The sequence below is a fragment of the Symphalangus syndactylus genome, chromosome 3 (genome assembly GCF_028878055.3).
Source record: "Symphalangus syndactylus isolate Jambi chromosome 3, NHGRI_mSymSyn1-v2.1_pri, whole genome shotgun sequence".
NCBI classification, from domain to species: domain Eukaryota; kingdom Metazoa; phylum Chordata; class Mammalia; order Primates; family Hylobatidae; genus Symphalangus; species Symphalangus syndactylus.
Window position 1 is genome coordinate 69757109 of NC_072425.2, and position 27822 is coordinate 69784930.

At 39.5% G+C, this 27822-nt stretch overlaps 1 protein-coding gene across 1 annotated transcript in view; it reads right to left on the reverse strand.

Moving 5' to 3' along the window:
* RORB (RAR related orphan receptor B) overlaps positions 1-27822 on the reverse strand; it is a 195371-nt gene that overhangs the window by 10928 nt on the left and 156621 nt on the right. Inside the window, exons 5-9 of the mRNA XM_055272244.1 lie at positions 20348-20469; positions 18472-18604; positions 15528-15635; positions 13215-13325; positions 9214-9326 (exon numbers count right to left, since the gene is read on the reverse strand). Of these exons, the coding sequence (XP_055128219.1) occupies positions 9214-9326; positions 13215-13325; positions 15528-15635; positions 18472-18604; positions 20348-20469 (587 nt within the window). The remainder of the gene's footprint in view (positions 1-9213; positions 9327-13214; positions 13326-15527; positions 15636-18471; positions 18605-20347; positions 20470-27822) is intronic.

The following is a 27822-nucleotide window of genomic DNA, read 5'->3' on the forward strand; positions in this document are numbered from 1 at the left end:
GAAGTAGACAGAGGGTCTATCAAAAGGCATTTTCACACTCATCTCTTTCTTATGACAAGCATTTCTTATGAGAAGGGAGCTTTAGCTTATACCTACAGGGGTCTACAAGAAGAAAAAGCAGCTGTTTGAGAAGAGATAATAATCCTATGCTTCTCTCCAGAGGGCGGTTTTATGAGAAAATTCACAATTTTATAACTGGTACATTTGATGTTAGAAAAATGGAACATGCAGAGGGTAAAACTAGTGATCTTGCTCATGTGGGCTTCCAGGCCATCAAGATGCCCTCCAACCTAAAGCAGGAAGACAGCAATGGTTTGATCAAATTGGAAGAAGCTTCAAGAGCATGAGTGAAAACAGGGCACACAAAGTGAAGCTGAACACATCAATTTCACATGTCCATTTGATTTTCTTTTCTGTTTTTCTTTTTTGTTTGTTTGTTTTTGGTTTTTGTTGAGTCAAACCTAGTTGGATTCGAATTATAACATTAAACTTGAGATATCTTTCCGGGTCATAAGCCCTGCCCCCACCATCCTGACCCCATCCTTAGCATCCGTGTGGCAGTGCCTGTACTTTCTACCCTGGGCACGGCTGACCAAAATGGAAGCGGACACTTGACTCAGCAGGGGCTGGAATAGGAAACCAGACTGAGAGTCAGCAAGTTGCTTTTTAATTGTAGCAGAAACTACCAGTAACCTGAGGAGTGAAGAGCTAGCCGTATTTCATCACGTGGACCAGGGAAGCACAGAAAACTGGTACTCAGAGAGGGAGAAGAATGAAGTAGATACCTACAGGGACATAAGTGTGTAAGATGAAGAATTCGGAAGGCTTCCCAATTCGTAGTTCCAGTACTTTCCTGATTGATGGCTGCATTTTTAACCTTGAGTTCTATGAGATATTGCTTCATTATTTGTTTTATTTTTATTTTTTATACTTTTGCTTAACCTACTTGGAGTTGGTTCCTCTTACTTGTAACCAAAGGGTATTTATTTATTTATTTATTTAGAGACAGAGTCTTGCTCTATTGACAGGCTGAAATGCAGTGGTGTGATTTCGGCTCACTGCAACTTCCACCTCCGGGGTTCAAGCAATTCTCCTGCCTCAGCTTCCCAAGTAGCTGGGACTACAGATGCGCACCACCACGCCAAGTTAATTTTTTTGTATTTTTAGTAGAGATGGGATTTCACCATGTTGGCCAGTATGGTCTTGATCTCCTGATCTCATGATCTGATCCGCCTGCCTCGGCCTCCCAATGTGCTGGGATTACAGGCCAAAGAGTCTTAATGAATACATCAACCTGCAATTTGATGAATGAGGAGCAATATCAAAACCTTTCTTCTCATTTACAGACCATTAATCTGATGGACAACCCTTGGAATTTCTGGATGTTGTACCTATAGTATATGTCAGCAAACCATAAACAGTTAAAATACATTGAAATAATCTAGCTTCTCAGTGGAGTTCCTCAGGGAAACCTGCCATGTGTTATTCACAATTGTCTCCTTGCACCTGGCACGTAGTACCTATTCATAATAAATGCAGGTTCAAGCAGAAAACTATCCCAGGAGAGAGCTGTGTTTCTTCAGTCTAGATTTGAAATTTAAAAACTTGGGGGATCTGTTGAACTGCTTTCTATAATTTTGCCTATTCTTGCATTAGTTTAAAGTATATTTACTGTTGGGAGGAAGCCTGAGGGAGGCTTTGGGGATGCCAGTTTTACCTCAGCAGTGGTCACACGGGTATGCTAACTTTGTGGTAATTCACTGAAGTATGTAATTATGACTTGGGAACTTTTCCCTATGTATGTTATACTTTAAAAAATTATTGACATTCTAAAGTATGAAACAAAGTCCTGACCAAATAGAAATAAGAATGGGGAGACTGAGACCACGAGTCACATCATCTGGATAGGGGCTCCTCAAGTGCTGATTAGCCAGACTGTGCTGTTCAAGATGAAAGTGAACCCAAATCTCTAGTCCCACCTGCTAGGAATTCTAATGTAACAGCCAGTTTTTTTTTGCTTTTTTTTTGTTTGTTTGTTTGTTTTTTGTTTTGTTTTGTTTTTTGAGATGGAGTCTTGTTCTGTCTCCCAGGCTTGAGTGCAGTGGTGCAATCTCTGCTCACTGCCATCTCCGCTTCCTGGGTTCAAGCGATTCTCCTGCCTTAGCCTCTTGAGTAGCTGGGATTACAGGCACCTGCCACCATGCCGGGCTAATTTTTGTATTTTTGATAAAGATGAGGTTTCACTGTGTTGTCCAGGCTTGTCTTGAACTGACCTTAGGTAATCCGCCCACCTCGGCCTCCCAAATGCTGGGATTACAGTCATGAGCCATGGTGCCTGGCCCATCCCATTATTAATCATAGTGAAGTCTATTTTGATTTCAATGAGAAAGCAATAAAAATAACCATAAATGACCTTTTGCAGTTTTCTTTGGTCTCTCAATCAGTGTTTGGTCCATAGACTCCATCTACAGATCAACTGACTGTTTTTCCTAAATCTGAATGATAATGCACACTACCAATGTGATCAGAAATGATGTCCTTCAATACAATTTCAATTATTAACATGCACAATAGGGTTGTTTAAGCCTTCTATCTTTTAAGCTTTTAAAAAATTTTTTTTTTAGTAATTCATTATTGTTATAATAGAAAGACAGGCTTCTCTCTCATGTTGATGATACAGTTTTGTTATCTTTATGCTAGAAACAAACATAGGAATTAAGAAGTTAGTGAATCTGTTGGCATGTACCATTCCCGGCCCAACTTACTGCAATTCTCCCTGGGAAGGTGCAGAGGTCTGAGCTGGAAAGAGACATTTTCTGGGCCTCTCAAACATTTAGGAGTAGCTGCCTTACATTAAGAGTTCAGGTGCTGGAGTTGGCTTAACTGGGTTCAAATTCTGGCTCTCCCACTTAGAAGCTGCTTAACGTTAGGCAAGATATGTAATCACTTGAAGTTTCAACTAATGAGAGTATAGTTTTGAGAATTAAATGTCAATCTATTTAGAATCTATCAGGACAGTGCCTGGCCCATAGTAAATGCTCAATCCTTTTCAACTTTCGCCATTCTTTTTATCAGTCATGTGATTCTGATCATGTATTTCTTTTCATTGTAGTCAGTGAGGCACTTGATTTTTTCCTCCACAGCATGTGAACTTGTATCTCATCTATGTTTATTTATCTTGCATATTTGACCTGCAGTAAATATTTATTGAGTGAACAAAAATGATAAAGATGAATTTTAGAAACACTTCCTACTTCGCCCTATTTCCACGTGAATGTTTCTTTTGCAATATGAAAGCTATGGCTATGATGTTGTATTAATATAGCACGTTATCATTATATCCTGCAAAGTGAAGGCTGCATACTCTAGATAGTGTCTCACCTGAAAGCTGAAGGTAATGCTCAGGTTCCTCACCTGGATGAGAAGATTTTGCTCAGACAGAATGATGGAAGCAAGAGAATGTGTCTGGAGTAGGCAGGGGAGGTGAATCTCCCTCTTGTCTGAACCACAGAGATTCTAGATCAGCCGTGTCCAATAAAAATATAATGTGGACTACAGATGTAACCTAAAACTTTGTAGCAGCCACATTACACAAAGTTAAAAGAAAGGACAGGTGAAATTAATTTTATAATACATTTTATAAAACTCGAAGTACCTAAAATATTATTATTTCAACATATAATCATAAAAAGAATGAATGAGATATTTTCCATTCTCTTTTAAATCCTCACTCTTTGAAATAAGTATATATAAGTCTAAAGGCTTAGGAATCTTGTGCCATAGATGACCAAGGCAGTGCTGGCCACTGTATAGTAGGTCAGAAGTCAGGAAATGAAAGGAACGCCTCCCTTTCTCATCTTCCTGAGCCTTGTTGGAATGGGATGGGTGCGAGATGGGGAAAGGTGGACTTTTTACACTTGATCATCTGGAGTTAGATCAATCTCCTCTCTCTATGTCGTAGCCTGTATGGATTACGTCTTTTTGAGAAGTCTGGCTTCTTAGCGGTCTATGGGGGACCCGGAGAAATGCCTAGTGTTTACTCTGAGACTCAGCTGTGTGAGGGAGGATCTGTCTCCTCTGTGGCCCACGTGGCAATGACAGTGAATCAAGCAAACGATCTGAGGAGATGAATTTCAAAGTTCAAAGTCAGCACAGGCTTCAGTCATTTTTCTAAGTCAGGATATTCTCTTTCCATGGCTACCCTTAGATTCCCATTGCATTTTCATTAACGTGACATAACCTTAGACTACACTAATTCCTTGTGGATGCAGGTGTGTGGTTAGGACATCTACATGGTTAGCAGGAGCTTAGGAAGAATAACGGGAAAAGAGAGAGCCCCGCGGGGGACAGGATATAACTTTCTGGCCAGCCAGAAATAGGAAGAAAGAGAGAGGGAGATTGTGAATTTCAGCAAAGTAACTATAGACTCCTCTACATCCTAGGAGAATTAGAAAGGATTTATCAGCATAGAGCTATGGGCCTAAAACCACCCAGAGGTGTGGTGTGGCCCATGATTCCTGGAAAGCTTGCATGTAAAGCACATGGTGAGGCACAAGCACTTGAACATGTTTTCAGAAGTGAACTGAAGGCATGGTACTCGCTGAATGTTAGTTGTGAGAAAATAAAAAGAAACATTCTCTCTAAGCCTGCATATGGTGAGCTGAGTGGGCTTTGCCTCTGAGGGATATCAGCAGTTCTCTATGCCTTCCTGTTGGATATATGTGTTGTTATAGAGTTAGCTATTTTCAAACTTCTCAATACAGCTTTGGGCAAGAACACACCTCCAGGAGTGTTGTATCTATTTTCAGGAGTGCTGGGAAAAATAAATATGCTATCTAACAATATTTCATGACTCTAATTAACCAGGAGGCACAAAAGGAGGGGCTAGACTGGGGAAGGCCAACATTAAGCAAGGCTCCAGCTATGGGCCTGACCTGCAGGCTGCATTTGGGAAAGGGCTGGATGCATGCATCTGAGGACAAGATGTGAGCAAGACACCACAGATCCAAGCTTTGGCCTTGGCCATGAGCACACTGCCACAGCCTGGCCCCAACTGGACCGGCCTTCCTTATCCTCTACCCTCTGCACCTCTGGTCAGGGCAACAAGAATGGCAGACTCAGTGCCTTTAATAGAGAAAGCCCTAGAATGGAAGAGCAACAGTCTTTACAGTTCAAACATTCGCTGCCCTATCTCTCACCCTCTCTCTAACCTCAGCAGTGGTCCTGCTGTTCTCAACTGAGTGGGGAAAGAGCATCACAGGTTCCTAATCCCCACAGCTGTCTTCACTGAGGAAGTAAACCTCCTAAAGTGAGTCATGGCAGCATCCAAAGCACAAGTCATGGAGCTCCTCCTGGAAGCCTGACGGGCACGCTGACCTCTGAACCCGGGCTTTGCACACACTATAGGCTTTGCAGCTTTGAGGCTGGAGTATCGTCCTCAACTAAATGACCATAGTGCAATGAGTACTAATTTGGATCCATAAGACTTGGCAAAATCAGTCTTTTTCTTCACTTCTTATAACAGTAAAATATCAAAAAAGTCCTTAAAACAATCACACTGGACTGGACGTTGGAAGGCAACACAAGATGTCAGGAGGAACCTTTGTTTTTCTCTTTAGGGAGTCACAGAAGATAATACTGAAGAGACCTTAAAGACCATGCAGTCCAACCTACTCATTTCCCAGACAAGAAAAGTGAAGCCCAGAGAACAGATGGGCTGCCTCCTCTAGTCATATGGGGCTTAAAAATATATATGTATATTTATTTTATATATATATATGTATGTATTTTTTTCATGAGCTTTAGTGAAAGTGACCAGTGTTATCTCATTTCCTGGCTTCTCAAATCCAGGATCCAGCCAAATCTAACTATTATTTATAGCATGAATATACCTTATGCTTTCCTACCTCCATGCCATTGCCCCCATCACTTGGAATGCCATCCTGCACTTCTTCAACCTCCCAACTTCCATCTTTTGAAATAATTTTCATCTATCAGTGATTAGCTCAAATATGCCATCTCTTAGATAAAAATGTCTCTGCTGAAATATTTTTTTTTTCTGTCAACAACAACAGCTACAACACAGCAACAGCACTTACATATTACCTATTATGGACTGGGCAGCTTACTTATATTTTATCTCATTTAGTTAGCCATATATTGGTGTATCTTTAGTCACATGGTACAAATGAGGAAACGGAGGCACAGAGAGTTAAAGTCACATGTCCAGGGACACTCAACTAGCAAGTGGCTTTGACGGTTTATTATAAATATGCTATGTACCATAATTGTGCTGATAAGGAGAAGAAACTAGATTCTTTAATAGGGTTTTTTTTCCCCTGATCAACTCTCTCCTCTCCCCAAACCAAAACACAGGTTAACACATGGGGATTAAAATCTTCTAGTTAATATTAGGATACATAATCCCCAAATTTTCAAATCTTCTAAGATTAAAATTTGGCCCAAAGTAGAAGGCACTGCTACCTGAACTTTAATTTCAGGAAGTAGGCATGTAGAAAGTGTGTTGGAGATTGCTCTTGCAGAATGAAGTTCAGTGACTGTGTATGAGCCTTGTACCTCTAACCTGATGTCTGTTAACACCTATTCAGGGTTGAACAGGTCAGCAGTAGAAATAATCTTTTGCACATGACACAGAAGGCAGAGGTACCCTCTACCTACCGGCGATTTCACCGGAGCCCCTGGACTTCAACACAACATTTCGGGTACATGTGCATTTTTTTAGAGACAGGTTTCACAGCATTCACTGGAGTCCCCAAGGGGTCTATGAATAACAAATATTAATAATGGCCCTCACTGTTTTAGAGGTATTTTGGAAGGCAGAAGAGCTTCCATGACTACGATGGCATAAGGAGCCTTTCTGCAAAGATAAGAAGAATCTGTGGTGGGATGAAACAGTTTCTCTTGCATTTAAATAAAATATTCCTTTTGGGGAATTTGATGAGAGGGCATCCTAGACAGTGATGGCACATTTGTCCGGATTGTTAAAGCAGTCAGGAGCTGATGAGGCTCACTCCGTATTCCTAACCCTCCAGCATTTGATAATGGACAAATGTGAGACTTGGACAAATGTGAGACTTAGACAAATGGAGCGATTCAATCTGAAGCCACAGAGATCAGAGCTGCGATAAATGAAAATTCAGTTCTCATTCAATTTCATGGTCAGTTTGCATTAGTTCAGATAACATCTTATTAAAATGATAACTGTTACAAGAAAGGGGCCACACAAAAACCCAACATCTGCATGTGGCCTATAGAAGCAATGCGTTGTCACCTGGTTCTAGCCAATTTTATCCAAGAAATAATCCTCTTCTAATGCTTTCTCAGTTTTGCAACATTACTTGTCTATAAGAAAAGAACTGAATTGTGCACTTTTCCAAGTAAAGATGGAGAAAGGGAAGTTAATCTGATGTACAGTTGACATAATTTTCTTTCTTGCCTTCAAACATCTTTCGTTCTTCAATTTCTATCTTCTTCCTATCTCACATACCTCAAATCATAACCAGGACAGTGGGAGGTAGAAAGTGGTGCAAGCATAAACATTTTACCCTCCTAGGGGAGTAATAATCACCATTTCACAACGTGTTAGAATCTCATTTGAACCTCACAACACATCTGTACAGGAGAAGAAATTGTAATCTTCATTTTATAGATGATGAGACCACGGTTTTCATACAAGCGGACAATCCTCCCAAGCAAGGAGAATAGCAAGAATTTTCATCTAACTTTGTGTTTTTACAAGACTTTAATTTTAGGATGGTAAATATGGGGACAAAAGTCTTCAGGAGATCCCAAATGCAGACAACATCCCTCCACATTAATTAACAAGATGTATTTATGCATATACGCTACCAAGCAACTATGGAGACACATGCATATATTTACACGATTGTCTTTTCTGCCCAGTGAATCTGAAAGCATGTTGAAGTTCTGCTATTGACTGGGAGAATACAGGTGCAGAGAGTAGGTGATTTGTCCTTGACCACCTAATAAATGAAAAGTTATGTCAAAGAGAACTATTGCTCTATAATGTGGAAACGTTCTTGCTAGTGATGCGTTAATTTTAACAAAATGTTACCATAATGAAGCAGCATATTTAACTCATGGAGGTTTTTTATAGCAGTACTCTGTATGTGCAAAGTAAAATCTGATGGTGTCTCCAAATAGAGTCTTTACCATCCCCCTTTTTAAAACAAAGAACTTCAAGGGCAGAGTGGGAAGGTTTTAATGATAAAAATATAAAGAGTGGGATTCCTATGATCTTTAACCAAGAATAAGCTCAATTTCTTAATTTCTTACCCTGTAAAATATTCTAGTTCTTAAGAAATCAAAGATACTTTAAAATCTACGATAATTCTGGCTGCCCAAAAATTTCAGTTCTTGAGAAATCAAAGATACTTTAAGACATAAAACAATGCTGAATATCAATCATTGAGAATTACTTTTTCCTTTTGTGATTATTCTACTTTGGTAAACACTTTTTTTCAGTACTCTTATTAAAGATCATTCTTAATTAAGCTGAATCAAGAAATTGATGGCATGTTGCATGGATTTTGCTCCAGGGAAACTTCCCCATTTTGAAAGAACCTCAGGGCAAGTCTTGCACGAAGAGATCAGCATTGAAGGGAAATTTACAAGTCATCAGTCTAATCTTGCACTCTGAGTGGGAATGTCATTTATAACATACCTGAGAAGTGACTAGGTAGTATCTACCAGAACATGACCTACGACACAGAGCTCACTGCTTTATACAGTAGTCCACCCCCCATACAACAATTCTCATCATTTGATTGTTCTTTCTTATTTTGAATAAAAATCTGCCTACTTTTAACTTTGTCCCAGACCTGGCTCCTGAACTGGCACAAAGCCCTCTCTTTCTTCATATATGAATTTTGAAGACTTGTTTCCTTGCTTCGAGTGCTTGTTCTTCTGGTGAAACACCCTTGGTTTCATTGATTTGTCCTCCTGAACTTTGGGTTCAGATCTGTCAATATCATCCCTCTATAAGAAAGCCCTTCTTGCAATCTATTACAATTCACTAGTCTCTCTTTTAAATTGCATACCTCAAAATTTATGCAGTCTTTGGTAACTTTCAGAAATTGTTGCTGCTGAGAAATTTCCCTTGATTTATAAGCAGGCCTTTTTGCTCACTGTGCTCTCTTTTGGTGGTGGCGGCTCTGTGATCTGCGGACCTACCTTTGCCAAGGTCTCATCATCCAGGTGATTCTTCTGAATCACATGTTGAAGTGCAAAATAAATTTTTTCCTGAAGCTTCTGGACCTTCCTTGGTTCTATAAGCCAGGCTCGGTCTGATGAAAGAAAGAGTGGATAAGTGGAGGGAACATCAACTTTGTTTTGCTTCACCCACATATATAAGTGCCAAGCTTCAGGCCCATTTCATATTACTTAGTTCTAAGTTGCTTCTGAAGACATGTCATTATTTACATAAAACATAAGTATTTCATAGGCAATACCGTGATGCCAGGAATGCGCAATATTATGACACAGGAAATCACTTTGGAGGAAAGGACACAATGGTTCAGATAATCTGCTGCTTTGTTTCTTATTGTCTGTGACAATTTACATCTCTCACTCTTTGCTTTGGACATATGCTTAGGTTTTCTTTCAAAGTAGAAGTTAGCGATTTGTGAAGAAGAATTATAGAAGTGAAGAAAATCACAGGAATATTTTTGGTGTTCAGGATCCCTTTTCCTTTTCTCAGCTTATTCTCTCATCAGATATAAAGCTGAAGCTATGTTAGAATTTATATAGCATAAACATAAATCAGTTTCAAAAATTCACTTCTGAGTTCTATTTTCCTATATTGAATTCTTAAATGGTGAATAGGATAATCCCTCCTTTCCTTCCTGCCTCTCTTCATCTGTCTCTCCCTCCCTCAGACCCTCTCTCCCTTCTTTTCTTCCTTCCCTCCTTTCTTCCTCTCTCTTTTTCTCCCTTCCTCCCTCCCTCCCACACTTCTTTCCTTCCCTCCATCCCCTCTCCTTCACTCTCTCCTTCCTTCCTAGAAGATTTATACACCACGGTGACAAAACTCAGCCCAGCATCAATGCCTTAGGTTGGACCTTTATGGAAGAGACACCCCAAATCTTCAAATGCCGAACAAATAGTCATGGAAATGAACTTGAACATGATCGTCCTGAACACAGTTCAGGTCAGGTGAGAAACTCAATTCTGTAATCCTAGACAGGATGAAGACCAGTCTAGCCAACAGTTAAGCAAACCCTTACGTAAGTGAGTACAAAAGCTTTCAGTGACAATTGTCAATCAGAATACATTAAGTTCCCCTCGCTCTCCCTTCCCTAAGCTGTTTGAAGCTGAATAAACAGTGGCTCTTATGTCAGGACCCTAGAGAAAGAATAGGGGGCTGTCTGGCAAGAGATGGAGCCTACATAGGCTGGAAATCTTTTTGAATATGGCACTAAGCCAGGGTGGCAAATGAGGTATTTGGAGTTCGTGAAGCCTCTCAGTGTGAGTCTGCTAGCAGCACTGGAAGAGTCCCCACTAGGTAGAGTAAACCAAATTGCACGCTTCCAAACTTCTCAGAATTTAATGATGATAGCACTTTTTTTTTTCTAGAAAAACGCCAAACAGCTCAGCTGATTTCTAGTTCAGAAGGAAGAGGCTAGCTTTTCTTCTGGGGTGATCATTTTCATAGATCATTCATATTTAATACATTTAATATTTCATGTCTTAAATATTTACTGCTTAAAATTTACTGACTTGCCACAAATATACCCAAAGAGAAAAGTGACTCTTTCTAACGCTTCCTTGGAGCAAGCAAGAACTAGAGGAAAACCATCTCCCTCATCCATAGATTCACCAGCTTAGATTTAGTTTTCTATTGAACTATTCTCAATGGAAATAATCAAATGCAATGAGAAAATGGTAGAAGGAAAATTATTTGGCATGTGGCTGCTAACAGAGAAAAGTATTCTTGTCACTTCTTCCATCTATCTTTGTGCTTCCAAGCCTGGGAAACTTTCTAGGGTTTAAAAAAAAAAAAAAAGGCCTAGAGGAACAGCTTGATTCTAGACAGAGCCATAAAAGAAACTGTTAGTAAAAACACTCTATGTGATAACTAATTTCCATTTTTGATAAAGTGGTTAAATAAAAAACAGTAGCAAATTAAAAATATCCTGATAAGATCATCAAGAATCATATTAGGAATAATAAAGCCAAACAGATAAAAACTGCAGACATTGGTGTTATTGGAAAATATAGTTACAATGACATGTTAAAATTATAATATGTTATCTTATGTCACAGGTAAGATTAATTTCTTCCAGTTTCATTGAAAAATATAGTAGAGCATATATAAGAAAAGAAATCTGGTCTCTACAGATAAATGGGTAACAGAAGAAATGAGTCTCTTGACCTTAAAAATTAGGCAGGATTTTGTTTTTCTTTCTGTAGAGAACTGTCAGTGATACTGTTATCCCTTAACCCAAAATGTAACCAAACAACAGCTGAGTAAGTAACTGAATTCTCATTCTGGCTAGAGACTCATGTATTTATTACTATATTATTGTTGTTATATTACTATGATTATATTATTTATTACTATATTTTAAGCTGGCATATACTTTTTTTTTTTTTTTGAGACAGAGTTTTGGTCTTGTTGCCCAGGCTGGAGTGCAATGGCATAATCTCGGCTCACTGCAACCTCTGCCTCCTGGGTTCAAGTGATTCTCCTGCCTCAGCTTCCCAAGGAGCTGGAATTACAGGCATCTACCACCATACCCAGCTAGTTTTTGTATTTTTGGTAGAGACGGGGTTTCACCATGTTAGCCAGGCTGGTCTCAAACTCCTGACCTCAGGTGATCCGCTGGCCTCAGCCTCCCAAAGTGTTGGGATTATAGGCGTGAGCCACCATGCCAGGCCTAGTATATACTTTTAAAAAATATTTTACTCACTACACTTCTAGTTGATCCATAAATATTGTCACACCTTGAATTCTTTGAGAACTTGGCATTTCAGTGCGTTTTAGAGCTAGTAGAGGTCTTAGTGATTATGGAGTCCATCCCTCTTATTTTATAGATGAGGAAACTAGGGCTCTGAGGGTTCAAATGTTTAATATCACACGGATACTTGGTCACAGAGCTGGTACCAGAATGTCCACCTCCATGTCTGAAGTTTTTCCTCTTCTACCGGGCAGTCTTCAGTATGAGTCATTTTCCCCTCTGCTGTCCTCACTTCCTTTTAAAAACTCCTGATACAGGTGACCCTTCTACAATATGGGTTTGAACTGTATAGGTCCAGTTATATGAAGATTTTCCTTCTGTTTCTGCCACCCTGGGACTGCGAGACCAAACCCTCCTCTTCCTCCTTCTCTTCAACCTACTCAGCATGAAGACGACCATGATGAAGACCTTTATGATGATCCACTTCCACTTAATGAACAGGAAATCTGTTTCCTCTTGCTTATAATTTTCTTAGTACCATTTTCTTTTCTCTAGCTTACTTTATTGTAGGAATACAGTATACAATACATTTAACATGCGAAGTATGTGTTAATCGACTGTTTATGTGATCAGCGAGGCTTCCGGTCAACAGTAAGCTATTGGTAGTGAAATTTTTTGGAGTCAGAAGTTACATGCAGATTTTTGACTGCATGCAGGGAATTGATGCTCTGACCCCTGCATTGTTCAAGGTCAAATGTATTGCTAAGAAAATAGGCACCAGCATTTGTCTGAAGTGAGCACATCAACATGAATTTGGGCAAAGATGCCAACACAAGAGATATTTAAAGAGTAGAAAGTGTTCCTTTTACTTATGTAGGTCCCCATTCTGGAGCTTGCATTTAGGTACATTTCTACTGTGTCTCATCCAACTGGACATTTATTTTCTATGTACTTTATTCTTAAAGTCAAAATAGAACTTGGCTGTAACTCAGGCCACTATTTGTCTTCCTTTATTTGTCAAGGAATGATTCTGCTTATCTGAATCTGGAATAACCCCTGACCTATGCTCTACTCTTGCTTTCGGGCCAAAATTGGTCATTTTAATAAACTTGTAGCTATTTCCCTTTTCACTGTCCAAAAATATCAAAAACTTGGTAAAGAAAATATAGTTCTGTTAAAGTTTCTCCTGAACATTTTGGCTTAGGCAGGTGTCATCAATGTTAAAAATAGTAAAACAAGTTTTTAAAAAAGGTAAGAGAACTGAGACTGCCCTACCTGGAGATATCAGAACAGCAGATGAGAACAAAGCGATCTCCTCCTCAGTCAGCTGCAAGGAACACAAATTCTTTGCAAAGTCAAATGCTTCATTCACTAGGTCATCAGAACCTATAAAGGAAGAAGAAAAATGGAATAAAAATACTTGAACTTGAAATGGGGCAAGAGTAAGAAAAATCTCATAATCAATAAGCTATCCAAGGAGGTGCATACTAGACTTCTAGAAAAGATATTTTTTAAGTTTCTAATTATAAAAAGTGATTTGATACTAATCAAAGAATGAGAAAATTGGGCAACATCTTGACCAGGCAATCGAAGTTAATATTACCTACCAATGGCAAGCAAGTAGACTTGGTGTGTGAGCAGTGTCACATCTGTCTGGCAATCCATAATATGATTACAACCTTATAAATTTGAAATGATTTCACATTAAAGAATATAAAATAAGTGATTTGGGGGTCCTTTACAATAGAGATAGTATTCATAGAAAACCTAAAACATTACGTATAGGGGCTGAGGATTGTCAGTCTTTGTAGCACTTGAAGCTAGCAACGTAGGGTATTCTGTTCTTTTAAACTGAGACATTAGAAATACCTTATGGAACAGAGATGAGATACACTTCAGTTTCGCAATTTCCTTGGAAATTTGACTGAGGAGCTAGAGTTTATTTATTATTACCTTCTAATGAATGACTCACAGGTCAGTTGCTTAGCTGTTGCATATTTTGGCAAAATAATGTTGCATCTCTACACTGATCCCTGGTGAATGTTTATTTGATGAAGCTGGAAATATACTGAGGCTGCTTGCCAAGGCTTTTCCTCCTTTCTTGAAAATCTAGCCTTAGAGATGACATGGATGTGTATCAACCGTAGAAGGGAAACATTGCCAGCCCCGATGGACTTGTTGTTGGCTGCCATATCAACTAACAGCACAAGAGGTGAAAGGGCAGTGGCCTTCTTTGGTGTCCATGGGCAGGATATGGAACAAATGGCACTATCAATCGTTAAAACCTTTCCTGGCATCAGCCCATCTTTGCTAATGTTCTTCCTACCATGCCATGCACTGATGACTGGATGTGATGATATATAACACTTCCAAACAAAGACTGACTCTGTTAGTGCCTTCCCACAGGAATGGTCTGGGATCATTGTGGACAGGTTGGCATGAACTCTGTGCTCCCAGAACTTTGTGAATTAACTTCTGTGGGTGAGAAACAAGTAGAGGAGCACCTCATTTAATTAAGTATCTTAACTCATGATGATAAATTGACATAAGAAACGTAAGAGGTCACCCCCATGGATGACCAGGGGTCTATGCAATATACAATAAAGTTGGAAAAAAAAAAGCTGATTTCACAAAGAATGATCTAGAATTCAGCCCAGCTCTTTTAGCATCAGTCTCTGGTTATTTCTTATTTCTTTCTTTCTTTTTTTTTTTTTTTTTTTTTTTTACAGGGTCTCGCTTTGTCACCCAGGCTGTAGTGCAGTGGTGTGAAGATGACTCACTGTAGCCTCAATCTCCCAGGGTCAAGCAATATTCCTGCCTCAGCCTCCCAAGTAGCTGGGACTACAGGTGTGTGTCACCATGTCCAGCTAATTTTATTTATTTATTTTATTTATTTGAGATGGAGTCTTGCTCTGTCGCCCAAGCTGGAGCGCAGTGGAACGATCTCAGCTCACTGCAACCTCCGCCTCCCATGTTCAAGCGATTCTCTTCCCTTAGCCTCCTGAGTAGCTGGGATTACAGGCGTGAGCCACCACGCGTGGCTGATTTTTGTAGTTTTGCAAGAGACGGGCTTTCACCATGTTGGCCAGGCTGGTCTAGAACTCCTGACCTCAAGTGATCCACCTGCCTCAGCCTCCCAAAGTGCTGGGATTACAGGCATGAGCCACCGCACCTGGCGATGCCCAGCTAATTTTTGCATTTTTTTGTAGAGATGGGGTTTGGCCATGTTGCTCATGCTGGTCTTGAACTCTGGGGCTCAAGTGATCTGCGCCCCTTGGCCTCCCAAAGTTCTAGGATTATACGCATGAGCCACCACACTGGGCCTCCATTTATTTCTGAATGAACGATGTCTCAATAGGGTTGTTCTCAGGAGAGTCCTCAGTTCTCTCTCTCTTTTGTATTGGAGGCCACAGTCAGAAGATCAGGAGAGGCTTGCCTGAATTAGAAGCTCACCTGGTCCATCGCTTATCAAATAATGAGATACTGGTTCACATCAAAGAATCAAGGCATTTCATTTACCAATTTCAATCTAAGTGGAGAAACTGATGGTGGCTAATAAAATTGTGTCCTCATCAAAGGAAAACTTACCTAAGGCTTTGAACATTTGCATTCCTCCATATTTTCCTTCAAACAGAACAGTGTTGTTTAATGGGTTGAAGGCACGGCACATTCTCACTAAAACCACTTCCAAGCAACCTATGAGTAAAAATAAAAATAAAAATAAAATAAAAATACGCATATATATCCAATAATAAAGAAATTATTACTGCATATAGGTAAGAGACTTTCAAGAACTTTAAAACACACAGAGAGACACATACACACACAGGCACACACATACAGAAATCCCTTAAGTTCCTTCCCCTAAAATAACTATTAGGTTGGTGCAAAAATAATTGCAGTTTTTGTCATTGAAAGTAATGGCAAAAACCTAATATATTTGCACCAACTTAGTATATTAGAAATAAAGTTTTCTTGATACTTATATGAGGAATTAAGGAGAAAATATATTTTACAGGTGGCTAAGCTGGACACTACTTTTTGAAAATACATTTCTCTCTATTTTTCGACTAATATTAAAGCTAGTTTCGATTCTTGAATTCACAATTGAGGAAATGAGGGCAGAAATTTTGTCTGCAGTGATAGGTAGCCATGATTATTGTATTCACTCTTGCATCTCCAGGACCAAGAAAAGTTTCTGGCACATAGTAGGTGCTAAGCAAATATTTATTGAATGAATTTGTTTACTACCATTGTTTTTCCCTTTGAGCATTATTAACGTCCTGAGGAAATACTGCTGCATAGCTTCTCCATGTTTTGGAGAAATGGGCTTTTGCTGCATAGTGCAGTTGAAGTTAACAGCCAGACTCAGCAGCCACAGATTTGCATGAGAACATCATACTGGTGATTAGCTTACAACCTTGGTACCTGTCTTATGCCACCACTTTATCTTTATGTCTCTGTTTTATTTCCTTTGCTGTATATATGTTTGCTGATTCTTCTCTGCTTGTCTTTGATATGTCATCTAGCATAGAGGCTTATACATGGGGAGGATTTGCAAATACTAATTGAAGGAACGCTTTTCTGACACAAACAGTAGATGGGTACCATTTAGTGAGTATCTACACAATGGAAGGAACTTTCTTTGGCCTCTTACATTCATTTTTTATCTTTGCTCCTTACGATAACTATTTCAGGTGAGTTTATTAGCCCTATTTTATGGAGGAGTTACATGAGACTAGAAAATATTAAGTACCCTACCTTTTTGACTAGAGTCAACATTTTTACACCAGGTAGAGATGTTAAAGATTATATGGTTCAGTGGTTCCCAAATGTCAGCCCATGGATTGGTTATATCTGAGTCTTAGTTAGAGATACAATGAACTGGGTTCCCCTCCAGGAGATTTGGATTCCATGGGACTCATGGTGCCCATGTCTCTGAACTGTCAATAATCTCCTTTGATGTTGTTGATGCAATTCCGAGTTTGGAATTCATTGTTTCTAGTCCATCTCTTTATTTTACAAATGAGGAAACTGCTATCTAGAGAGTTTAGCTCAAGGTCACATATGAAGTATGGCAGATTTCACTTTTCAAAGAGGGTCAGAAAAAATATCTTCCATCCCATATGTTTTCTAGGACCTTACCACTCTTCTATCAAGTAGTAGAATCCATGTCTCCTATCTTTGAATCTGGGTGGGCCTTCATGACTGATGGTATATAATGGAAATAACAATATGTGTTTTCTGAAGCTAAGTTAGAAAAATCTACGCATTTCTGCCCTGTTCTCTTGGGGTGTTGGCTTTTGGAGCCTAGTGATTATGTTGTGAGCAAGTCCAAGCAGTCTATGGAGGGTCTCACATGGAGAGGAACTGAGGCCTCCAGCCCAGTTCCAGGCTGTCAACCAGCACAACTCATCAGCCGTGTAAATGAGCCAATTTGAAAGTGGATTCCTCTGCCCTCAGCTGAACTGACTCAGTGAATACCACATGGAGCAGAGATAAGGTCATTCCCACTGAGCCCTGCCCGAATTGTAGCTTTGAGAGTGAAAGAAATAATTCTTGCTGTTTTAGTTAAATTTTGCAGTGGTTTAGATGACTGGTACATCAAGTTGGCACTCAGTCAAGGTTTACATCAACTTGCGTCATTTGGTAAAGAAGGGATCTTAGAATAACAGTTATATGTGGCCCAAGTTCAAATGCCAACTTTGCCTTGTACTGGTTTTGTAGTATTGAACGTAGCTCTTCACTTCTCTGAATCTTTTCCTCCTCCTCTGTTAGATGGAAATAATAATATGGATCTCACAAGATTACTTGAGATGTCATAGGGAAATATAAACATATATGTAAGTTATTTTACATATGAGTATGTTATTATTATCATGGCCTAGGACCATGAAAATTCTCATAAACACCATCATGGTTCTTATTTTTTATTTTCAAAGGGGCTCAAGAAAGACAAATAATTTCTTTTTCCTGTTTGGTAATAACATCTGCAAAGTCAGTCATATGCAGTTTCTTGAGCAACTTCCGTAGCGACTGTAGCAGTTGTGTGTGTCAGAGAGTATGTGAGGGAAGCGTAGGGGAAGATTAGAGTACCGTGGAGTTTCTCCTGGTGTATACTGGCTGCAGGCTATCCTCATTAAAATGATTGGAAATGACCACAGAGACAGAACTCAGCTAGCCTGCATTTTTTTTTCCTTTCACAGAAGGCAAGGAGTACGTTTTAGCGCCGGCTCAGCAATTCAGCCACCTTGACACGCTAATTACTTGCACTGCCTGTCAAGCTGGGTATCTCAACCTCCGCAATTAATAGCTCCACTTTCAATAAGCAAAATTGTATTTGACCTCAAAGGGGAACTGAATGAGTATCAGGGCATTTTTATTACTGAGAGTTTCCTTTGGGAGTTGGCTGACAATGTGGGTGGTAGAAACGAGCTGCATATCGGAAGGAGGATTTTCTAGAACCAACACAGTGCTAAGGGCTGACCACATCCTTATCTGAAATAGGCCCCCCATGAATCTTCTTGCTTACCTGACTTCAGAAGTAGAATTTGATCATTTTGACAGAGCTCCATGAAGCCTGTTATCCGCTTTGCAAACTCCACCACGTATTGGATGGCGTGAGTGATCTGGATGGCACATTGTTGCCACAGTGCTTCCCTGGACTTCAGGAGAGAAGACACAGAATGTAAATAGGGCAAACGACTTATGGAGAGTCAACAGAACACTCAGGTTTGCCTTACTGGTGCTTATCTGTCACTTGGGGCCCAAGGAGGGAATTCGTATGATTTCTTTAAAAGAGGAGGGCACTACTTCTATTTTTTTTCCCTAAGATAATATTTTGACCTGTTTGGACCTCAATAAGCCAAAATGATCAAAGTACTGAGGCTAAGATAATAGCAACATTGTTTATAGTACGTAAGGATAGCTTTGTTATTTTCTTTACTATTTTTTCCTCCTTTTCCTCCTTCTCACCTAAACGAAGTATGAGTTTGTAAAGAAAATAACAAATCTATCTTTACATACTATATTAATATAAAAAACAAAACTTTGCACTGAGGGATAGTGATTTCATTCACAGGCTTCCATGACATCATTTTCATGGGTATCTGATGGACACTAAATTTGTAATATTTTTATGTTGTGTCTTTTTTCCAGACCTATGGAGAGTGTTTTCTGGTTTAAAAAGAATTCCGAGGCTGGGCGCGGTGGCTCATGCCTGTAATTCTAGCACTTTGGGAAGCCGAGGCAGGTGGATCACGAGGTCAGGAGATCGAGACCTCCTGGCTAACACTGTGAAACCCCATCTCTACTAAAAATACAAAAAATTAGCCGAGCGTTGTGGGGGGCGCCTGTAGTCTCAGCTACTCAGGAGGCTGAGGCAGGAGAATGGCGTGAACCTGGGAGGCAGAGCTTGCAGTAAGCCGAGATTGTGCCACTGCACTCCAGCATGGGTGACAGAGCGAGACTCTGTCTCAAAAAAAAAAAAAAAAAAAAAAAAAAAAAAAAAAAAAAAAAAAATTCCGAGGAAAAAGGCATTACATCAAATCAAATCATTCTCCTAAGTTCAGTAGAATCCCCCAAATATTTTTTAGTCCTCAGTTTATTTTTTGAAATGAGAAACAGAAATCTATGTGTGTTAATTCTAATTTTTATTGACCATAGTGACACAATGCCTTTGTTTCCCTATTTATATAAAAGTACTAAGATTTAGTTGTTCTGGTGGAGAAAAATCAGCATATTGTAAACATTTATTTAGATATACAGGCATTTAAATATTTTATTAAAGTTCCATCTACTGGTAGATTTTGTAATTGGGGATCTCTATCCCAAAGTAATGTAATGTAAATACTGAAAAACAACAATAAATTCCTCTTAAAAACTTCTTCTATAAACCCAAAGAAATAACACACTGTAATAATAAAAATATGGGATGAGTTGTCCTGTTATTTGGATTCTTTTTAACATGGAGGGCAAGAAAAAAATTTAGAAAGCCTTGTTCCATATATTTGTTGTGTAAGTTTGTGAGGATTACAACTGCTGTGATTATTACATTGCTCCTGCTCCTTGCCTCCACCCAAGAAATCAGCAAGAGATGTCCTAAAATCATTTGATGAAGGCACAGTCTCTGTAGTCACTCAAATAGGGCAGTGGTTTTTCAATCAGGGTAGTTTTGCCTCCTTGGAAACAGCTGGCAGTATCTGGAGACATTTCTAATTGTCACAAGTGTGTGTGAGGGCGATGCCACATCTAGTGGGTAGGGCCAGGGATGCTGGTAAGTATCGAACAATCTGCAGGATGCCCTTACAGAAAAGAATTGCCCAGCGCAACATGCCAATAGTGCTGAGCTTGAGCAAGACAGCAATAGGGTAATCACAGAAAAACTTTCTCATGGTTTCCCAGAGTACCTTGCTTTGATAGGCTTTAATTTCTTCGTAGGTGTGGGTCTGCCACGCCAGCTGGTGCAGCTCTTCCATGGTGTATTGACATGTCTCCAAATGGGACTTAATGATGTTCTGTGCAATTCGATCTGTGAGAAAAGATATCAGTTCAAAGGTTTGTGAATAAAATCAGTCTGCTCATTAGCTTTTAATGTGTTTACTACAAGAATGCCTTTTGGAGATACTCCTACTGTATTAAAGTGTCTTTAACATTGCTATCTATCTTAAAATCTTCAGACAAACTCTTTAGTGCATTTTTTCAATTTTCAGTATTTTAAACAAAATTTATTGCTTTCCCCCAGATCTTTTGATCACAACTTAGGGGTTTTACAAGTTGGAAACCATTCAAAGGTATTTATTTATAAAAAAGATATAAAATTATTATATTTCTTGCTTTTTGGCTTGAAAGTCAACTAACAGTCTTAACACTTGTACTCCAAATACTTTAAAATGTTTTGAAAATCACTAGAACCCTATTGTTTATCTCAGAAAGGGGGCATTAAAATATAAATTTATTTGCTTATCTTTTTTAAAGGAAGCATTAAACAATAAACTAAAAGAAAGGCTATGTATAGAGGAAATAGGGAATAAATAGAATGCAGGGACAAGGAAAGAAATTAAATTTTCTGACTGTTAAGTAACATGGGCACAGTAAGATGGCGCCGGTTCTGGGTTTTTCACCCCCGGTTCCCGGTTCCCCACCCTGCGAGCCCGCCAAGAGAAGGCCAATCAGGGAAGAACACCTCCTGCCTTTTACTCAAACCCCACCCCTAAGCCAGTCACCGATGCCCACGTAGCCCCACTGAGTATAAAAACCCAGCACCTAAGCAGCTCGCCCCTTCTTCCTTCCTTCTCCTCTGTGTGGTGTTGCCTTGGTGCCTCCAATAAAATCTCTTGGCCACGACCAGCGTGTCTTTGGTTTGAGCCCGATCGGGTCAGACTCTTTGAGTCAGTCCGACTCTTTCACTGACAATATTATTTTTGTAGATTTGACTTTGGGGCAATGTAAATATCTTACATAATAATGGGAGAGGTGGTGTACACAATACAATATTGGCTTATGAGCTGATAATGATTGGAATTGGGTCATAAGGACCATTATATTCTCCTTTTAAATTTTTTATATAATAACCTTTTTCTTTTAAAAAGTTTTAAAGTGATTAAATAATTATATTCACAAAAATTAGTAGCAAACACAATTTTGGGCAGTTTATCCCAATCGAGTTGTATTTCACATCATATCTTAAGTACCAATCATTTTGGGTTTGGAGACATGAAATTTGAGCAATAGAACCAGACATAAGAACTCTCCTTAAAAAAAGCCTGCTGTGGGAGATCAAGACCATCCCGGCTAGCACGGTGAAACCTCATCTCTACCAAAAAAACCACAAAAAATTAGCCAGGTGTGGTGGCATGCGCCTGTAATCCCAGCTACTCAGGAGGCTGAGGCAGGAGAATCGCTTGAACCTGGGAGGTGGAGGTCGCACCAATGCACTCCAGTCTGGGTGACAGAGCGCGACTCCATCTCAAAAACAAAACAAAACAAAACAAAACAAGACAAAACAAGCCTGCTGTGAGTCCCCTGGAGGTGGCTAGAGCTAGGAGGTGGTCCCTTGTAATCCCACCTGCTAGTTGAACACTAGTTGAAAATAAAATTTTCTTGTATTTCAGGTAGTGCCATTTCAAACATAAGTTCTGTTCTTTCTAAATGGCCAACCCCATTTCTCCAGGACAGCCCTCAAAGCAGCATTTGGCTGTCTCCTTTCTATCTCACTAAGCTTCTGGTATATAGGGTACAAAGTAAATTAAATTTTAGTGATGTAGAGAACAAAAAATTGTAAACTTAAGCTTCTAGTAAATTTTCTAAACAAAAATCTATAGACCATTGCCTGGCCCATTGGAAACACTGAATAAATGGTAGCCACAGTTATCCTTATTAGGACAGTTCACATAGTTTGTCATCAGGGGAGCAATATGATGACTCCAGTGGAGATACAACTCAGTGGAGATACTTAATTCCGTAATCCATCCTACAGAAGGAAGATATTTCAAGAGTTTTTCAATCAAAATAAAATAATACACGTTATGCTACCAAATGCTAACTTCTGACGATAGTTCTACTCTATTGGATTCAGCATTGAGCATTTCTAGACTTGCACTGCTTATGATATTACAAAATCCTTTCTTTAAAAAATCCTATATTCAAAGTTTTATTGAACATTCTCCTATGGTGTAAAAAGGGTAAAAATTACTCTATCCATCATATTAAACTAGATTGGTATGTCATGGCTCATCATTTTTCAATTTCACCGGGGCAGTCTAATTACTTAGAATCTAAAAAACATATTTGCTTTCCAGTAGGTACATAATGATAACAAAAGATTTTATAGCTTTATAGTTTTCAAACTATTATCTTCTTGGTGTAGTTTGTTTTCATTTTCAAAGACATGCTGATTTGTTGGTAATTTACAGGCTTCAGGGTTTATAAACTAGATTATCATTGCCACTCACAATTGTGTTATGAAAAACTCTATCTGTTCTTTTATGACATCTGCCTGGAAGTGTTGGCCAAAGCTTAAGAATTCTCTGGCCTTCTGATATCAAAATTTAGGAGTCTATGGTTTATGAGGAAGGGTAGGTACAATAAATACGTGGGAAGGTTAAGGAAATAGGAAATTAAATCCACATGCATGCTTCAGGACTCAACCCAGATGGCCATGCCTGGTGAAAGTTTCCCTGCCAACCATGTCCTCAGGAAGAAGGGCTGGCTGCCATCACACTTTGATTCTGCCTCAATTGAGCCCTTGTTCCAGTGAGACTCATACTGTGGTTATTTGAATTCCTCTGTTTGTCCCACACCCTTTAAGAGTATGAGCTCTTTAAGAACTGGACAGCAGATCCCAGCATAATGCCTTCATATATTCATTCACCAAATATTTTTGAGAAGGTACTCTGTATCAGGTCAAGGTACAGATTAAAAAACAAAGATTTTGGCTTTTCTTTTCTTTTTTAATTTTTATTTATTTATTTATTTTTGAGACCGAGTCTCACTCTGTTGCCCTGGCTGGACGACAGTGGCACGATCTTGGCTCTCTGCAACCTCCACCTCCCAGGTTCAAGTGATTCTCATGCCTCAACCTCCCGAGTAGCTGTGATTACAGGTGCCCACCACCACGCCTGGCTAATTTTTGTATTTTTAGTAGAGACAGGGTTTCCTCACCTTCGCCAGGCTGGTCTCGAACTCCTGACCTTAAGTGATCCACCTGCTTCAGCTTCCCAAAGTGCTGGGATTACAGGCATGAGCCACCATCCCCTACCCTTGCCTGTGTTTTATAGTATCTTACAATAATATATTTTCATATCATGATGCAATAAATGCCCACAGTTACTGTGGGAGCCCAAAGAAGAAAGTGGCTAACTTAGTCTGGGGGTAGGGGCAGGAAAATAACCATAGAGGAGATGCCTGGGTCTTGAAGGATGAGCACAGTTTGTCACATAGAGAAGAGAAGGATGTATCCCAGGTAGAGGGAATGATGTTATGAAGGCACAGATAGAAAGCTAGCTGTAGGCTAGGTAATTTCTGACATTACATATCTTTATAACCTTTACTTCTTTACAACCAGTCTCCCCTTTACTGAGGATAGAAGTGAGGTTTTGAAAGAGTGAGTGAGGGCTGGGCGCAGTGGCTCACACCTGTAATCCCAGCACTTTGGGAGGCCAAGGCAGGTGGATCACAAGGTCAGGAGATTGAGACCATCCTGGTCAACATGGTGAAACCCTGTCTGTACTAAAAATACACACACACACACACACACACACACACACACACACAGAAAATTAGCTGGGCATGGTGGCAGGTGCCTGTAATCCCAGCTACTCGGGAGGCTGAGGCAGGAGAATTGCTTGAACCAGGGAGTCGGAGTTTGCAGTGAGCTGAGATCGGGCCACTGCACTCCAGCCTGGGGAAATAGCCTGACTCTGTCTCAAAAAAAAAAAAAAAAAAAAAAAAAAAAAGACCAAGTGAGTCTAGACCAGTTTCTATGGAGCTAGCAAGCAATGTTTTTGAAACTGAGTCTGTCTTTCCTGGCTTGAAGTCTTGTATATTTGCAACATAGGGTGCATGGAGGAGATGAGGAGAAATAAGACTAGGGTGGATGGATTTTGTGACTGAAGTACGGACGTCTGAGTAAGCAGGTCAAGGAATTTCATCTTGTAGGATTTTTGGATTTTATCTCTGAATTTTACCAATTCAGAGATAACTGGTAACCAACTGAAGTTGTAAAGTAGGAGCTGTAAACTATGGTCTGTTTTTTGTCTTATTTATTTATTTTTGAGACAGAGTCTCATTCTGTCGCCCAGGCTGGAGTGCAGTGGCATGATCGCAGCTCACTGCAACCTCCACTTCTCGGGTTGAAGTGATTCTGCTGCCTCAGCCTCCCGAGTAGCTGGGACTACAGGTGAGTACCACCATGCCTGGCTAATTTTTGTATTTTCAGTAGAGCCGGGGTTTCTTCATGTTGGCCAGGCTGTTCTCGAACTCCTGACCTCGGGTGATCCACCCGCCTTGTCCTCCCAAAGTGTTGGGATTACAGGTGTGAGCCACTGCTCCCCACCTTGGTTTTTGTTTTAGAAAGGTGACTTTAGTCATGGCAAAGATGAGATGGCATTAGTGAGTACATGAAATTAATCAGGCTGTTGTGAAAATTCAGGCAAGCTATGAGGAAGGTCTGAACTAGGTCATAATGACAGAGATGGAGTGGAGGAGCTAGATTCAAGAAAATTTTGAAGGAGAATACATGGGACCAGCAGATGAGGCACCGAGAGAAAATATTAAATATAGTAGGTGCTTAACCAATGCTGAGTTAGTGAAGATAATGTTGAAGATGCCCATCCATCTATCCGTTCTTCCTTCCTTCAATTGTCTGCTTTATTTCTCAAAGGATTTGTCAGAGTTAAGACTGATCCTTTGTTTGATGATCTTAAAGCCTAAGCACTCAGAATGGCTTTGAAGTCAAATGGTAAGCATGCAAAATTATTTTCCATATCCATGTGGTGGGAAATGCAAGTCAAATCTCTTTTATAAATAAGACTTATTACGAATGGCAACGAAGGCAAAAGCACAGTAGCAGCAATTGCAGACACCTTCCTCCTCCGCTTTCTCTCACTGTTCTGCAGTGCAGAGGTGAGCCATGTGCAAAAACCGACTTGACCCTCTCAAAGCTCAGCTTGATACAAGACGTGGTACAGCTAGACTTGGTCTCATGGGAGCAAGGCTGGAGGGCTCATTCTGTCAATTAGAAAGATGCTTGAATGTCCAAGGAGATGGTTTGCTTAGACTGAGAGTCTGCAGTTGTGCAAAGAGGAGAAGGATTTAAAAAGAAAGGCCAAAGGAGAGACAATGAATACAGTATGCAAAGTTCCTGTTGGGAGCCAAAGGAACTTTCAAGAGTCCTTGCTTGGAAAAGTAGAAAAGGTAACAGTAAATGTAGTCCTCTCTAGGGACCAACCACATGAGAAAGTCCAGACAAAAGGGACTGAGGTAAAAGAGCAGAGGATATGGAATCTTTCTGGGCAATCTCACATCCTTCATCCGTTACCCTAACTTGGATTGCAGCTGTTTTCAGCTCAGTTTTTGTTGGCTTCTTTGACTAGCTTGGGCTGCAGATGGTACATGTCGAAGAATAAGTCAGCATGCTCTGTGCTGGAATAGTAAGTCCAACAGGAATATTGCCCAGATTACTAACTGATGGGAAATTCTACCACCTGCAAAGGTGATGCACACAAACTCTGCACTCTGCTCTTCCTGAGACCACGGATGAGGCTGCAGATTTCTTAAGTGGGTGTGAAAGAAAACTTGTAATGAAAATGCAGCTACATCTTCTCAGTTGTTAAGATTCCCTACATGTGTTCAGTGAGACAGAGGTTTGTTCAATTTACTAAGAGTATGTGGGCTGCTTTGATAGTTAATATAATGATGTAGAGGAAAGAGAAAAACAATTTTATATGCTCAGTCTGTCCAGTCATTCCTTTTAATCATGATAAGTGATTTAATCATGAAAAGTGAACATTGATGCAGGCAAGGAAAAATTGGGTGTGTATTGCAGGTTAATATTAAATCCACATTCCTCATTTTCTATTTGTTAATTTCATGAACAATCACTTGCTATCACTCTCTCTTTCTCTTCCTTTCCCTTCTATATTCTCACATGTATAAACACATAAAACTTCCCCCCAAAAATTGCTGTTTTGTTTTCAACTTTGGCCCTGATACTATTCCTTGTGGAAGGCTTATTGGAATCCAAGATTTATATTCAATTAACAGAATTTATAACTTTTTATATTGAGCAACTTTATGGGATAGAAATGACAATGTGTGAATCAAATGAAAAAAGTGTCAGAAAGTTTTAAAATAATTGATATAGGTAAATATACTTCTGTATCACTTTGATGAAAAAATATTTTAAAATATTGTTAAAATTGTCACACCTCCCTAGAAGTCTTAAGGGTAATCTTTACTTTTGATGTGGGCAATAAGAAAAGAGAAATTAAATTTTTGAAGGGAAAACTAGAATAAAATTGACGGTAATTCTCAATAGTGTGTGCAATCATTATAGAACCCTGGGGCTGGAACTAACTTCCTTCTTCCGTTTCCAAATGGACTATATCTAAATAATCCTAGAAATTAGCTGAGTCACCTCTCTCTCTCTCTCTCTCTCCTCTCTCTTTCTCTCTCCCCTGAGACTGTAAAGGACTTCTACATATCCTACCCCATCCTCAATACTCTTCACTGTGATATCTTAATAAATCAAAGGAGTATGAAAGACAGTCCAATGTAAGGATTTACAGCATGATTGAGATGTGCGTGATAAGGTTTATACAGGTAAATAGAGTTTTAAAAGGTCAATTATATCGGACGATGTAAAAAGCTAATAATATTTTGAAGCAATGTTTATAGAAATGTGTGAAAAATAACTTCTCTTACATATTGAACCATACAGTTAAGCAAAGTTTGGAAACAAGTCATCCAAATTACCTAATTCTGTGTAGAAAGAAAAAGGGCTACATCTGCTTATTTTGGTGAAAAAGAAGTAAACTGACAAGCAAGGTGACAATGTCTTGTTTATAACTGTGATGTTATAAAATGAGGACCAGCTTGCAGTTACTAAAATAGCAAGTGACCTTCTGCAGCTCTGATTTCAACCACTCAGCGGGTTTTTTTCCACCAAAGCGGCTTATTTTAGCTGTCACTAGACATTTCAGCAAATGGCGCTCTCCAAAGGCTATAATGTCTCAGACACGGATTGCATGGGTAGATTCATTAGAATCCCACATCTTGGGAGTGGGGAAAGTTGAGTATATCTTTAAAAACTGCTGCTTTCAGTGTCATTACCAAGAGCACCGGAGGCCCAACTGCACCAAGGCAAGAAAGCTGAGCCTCAGAG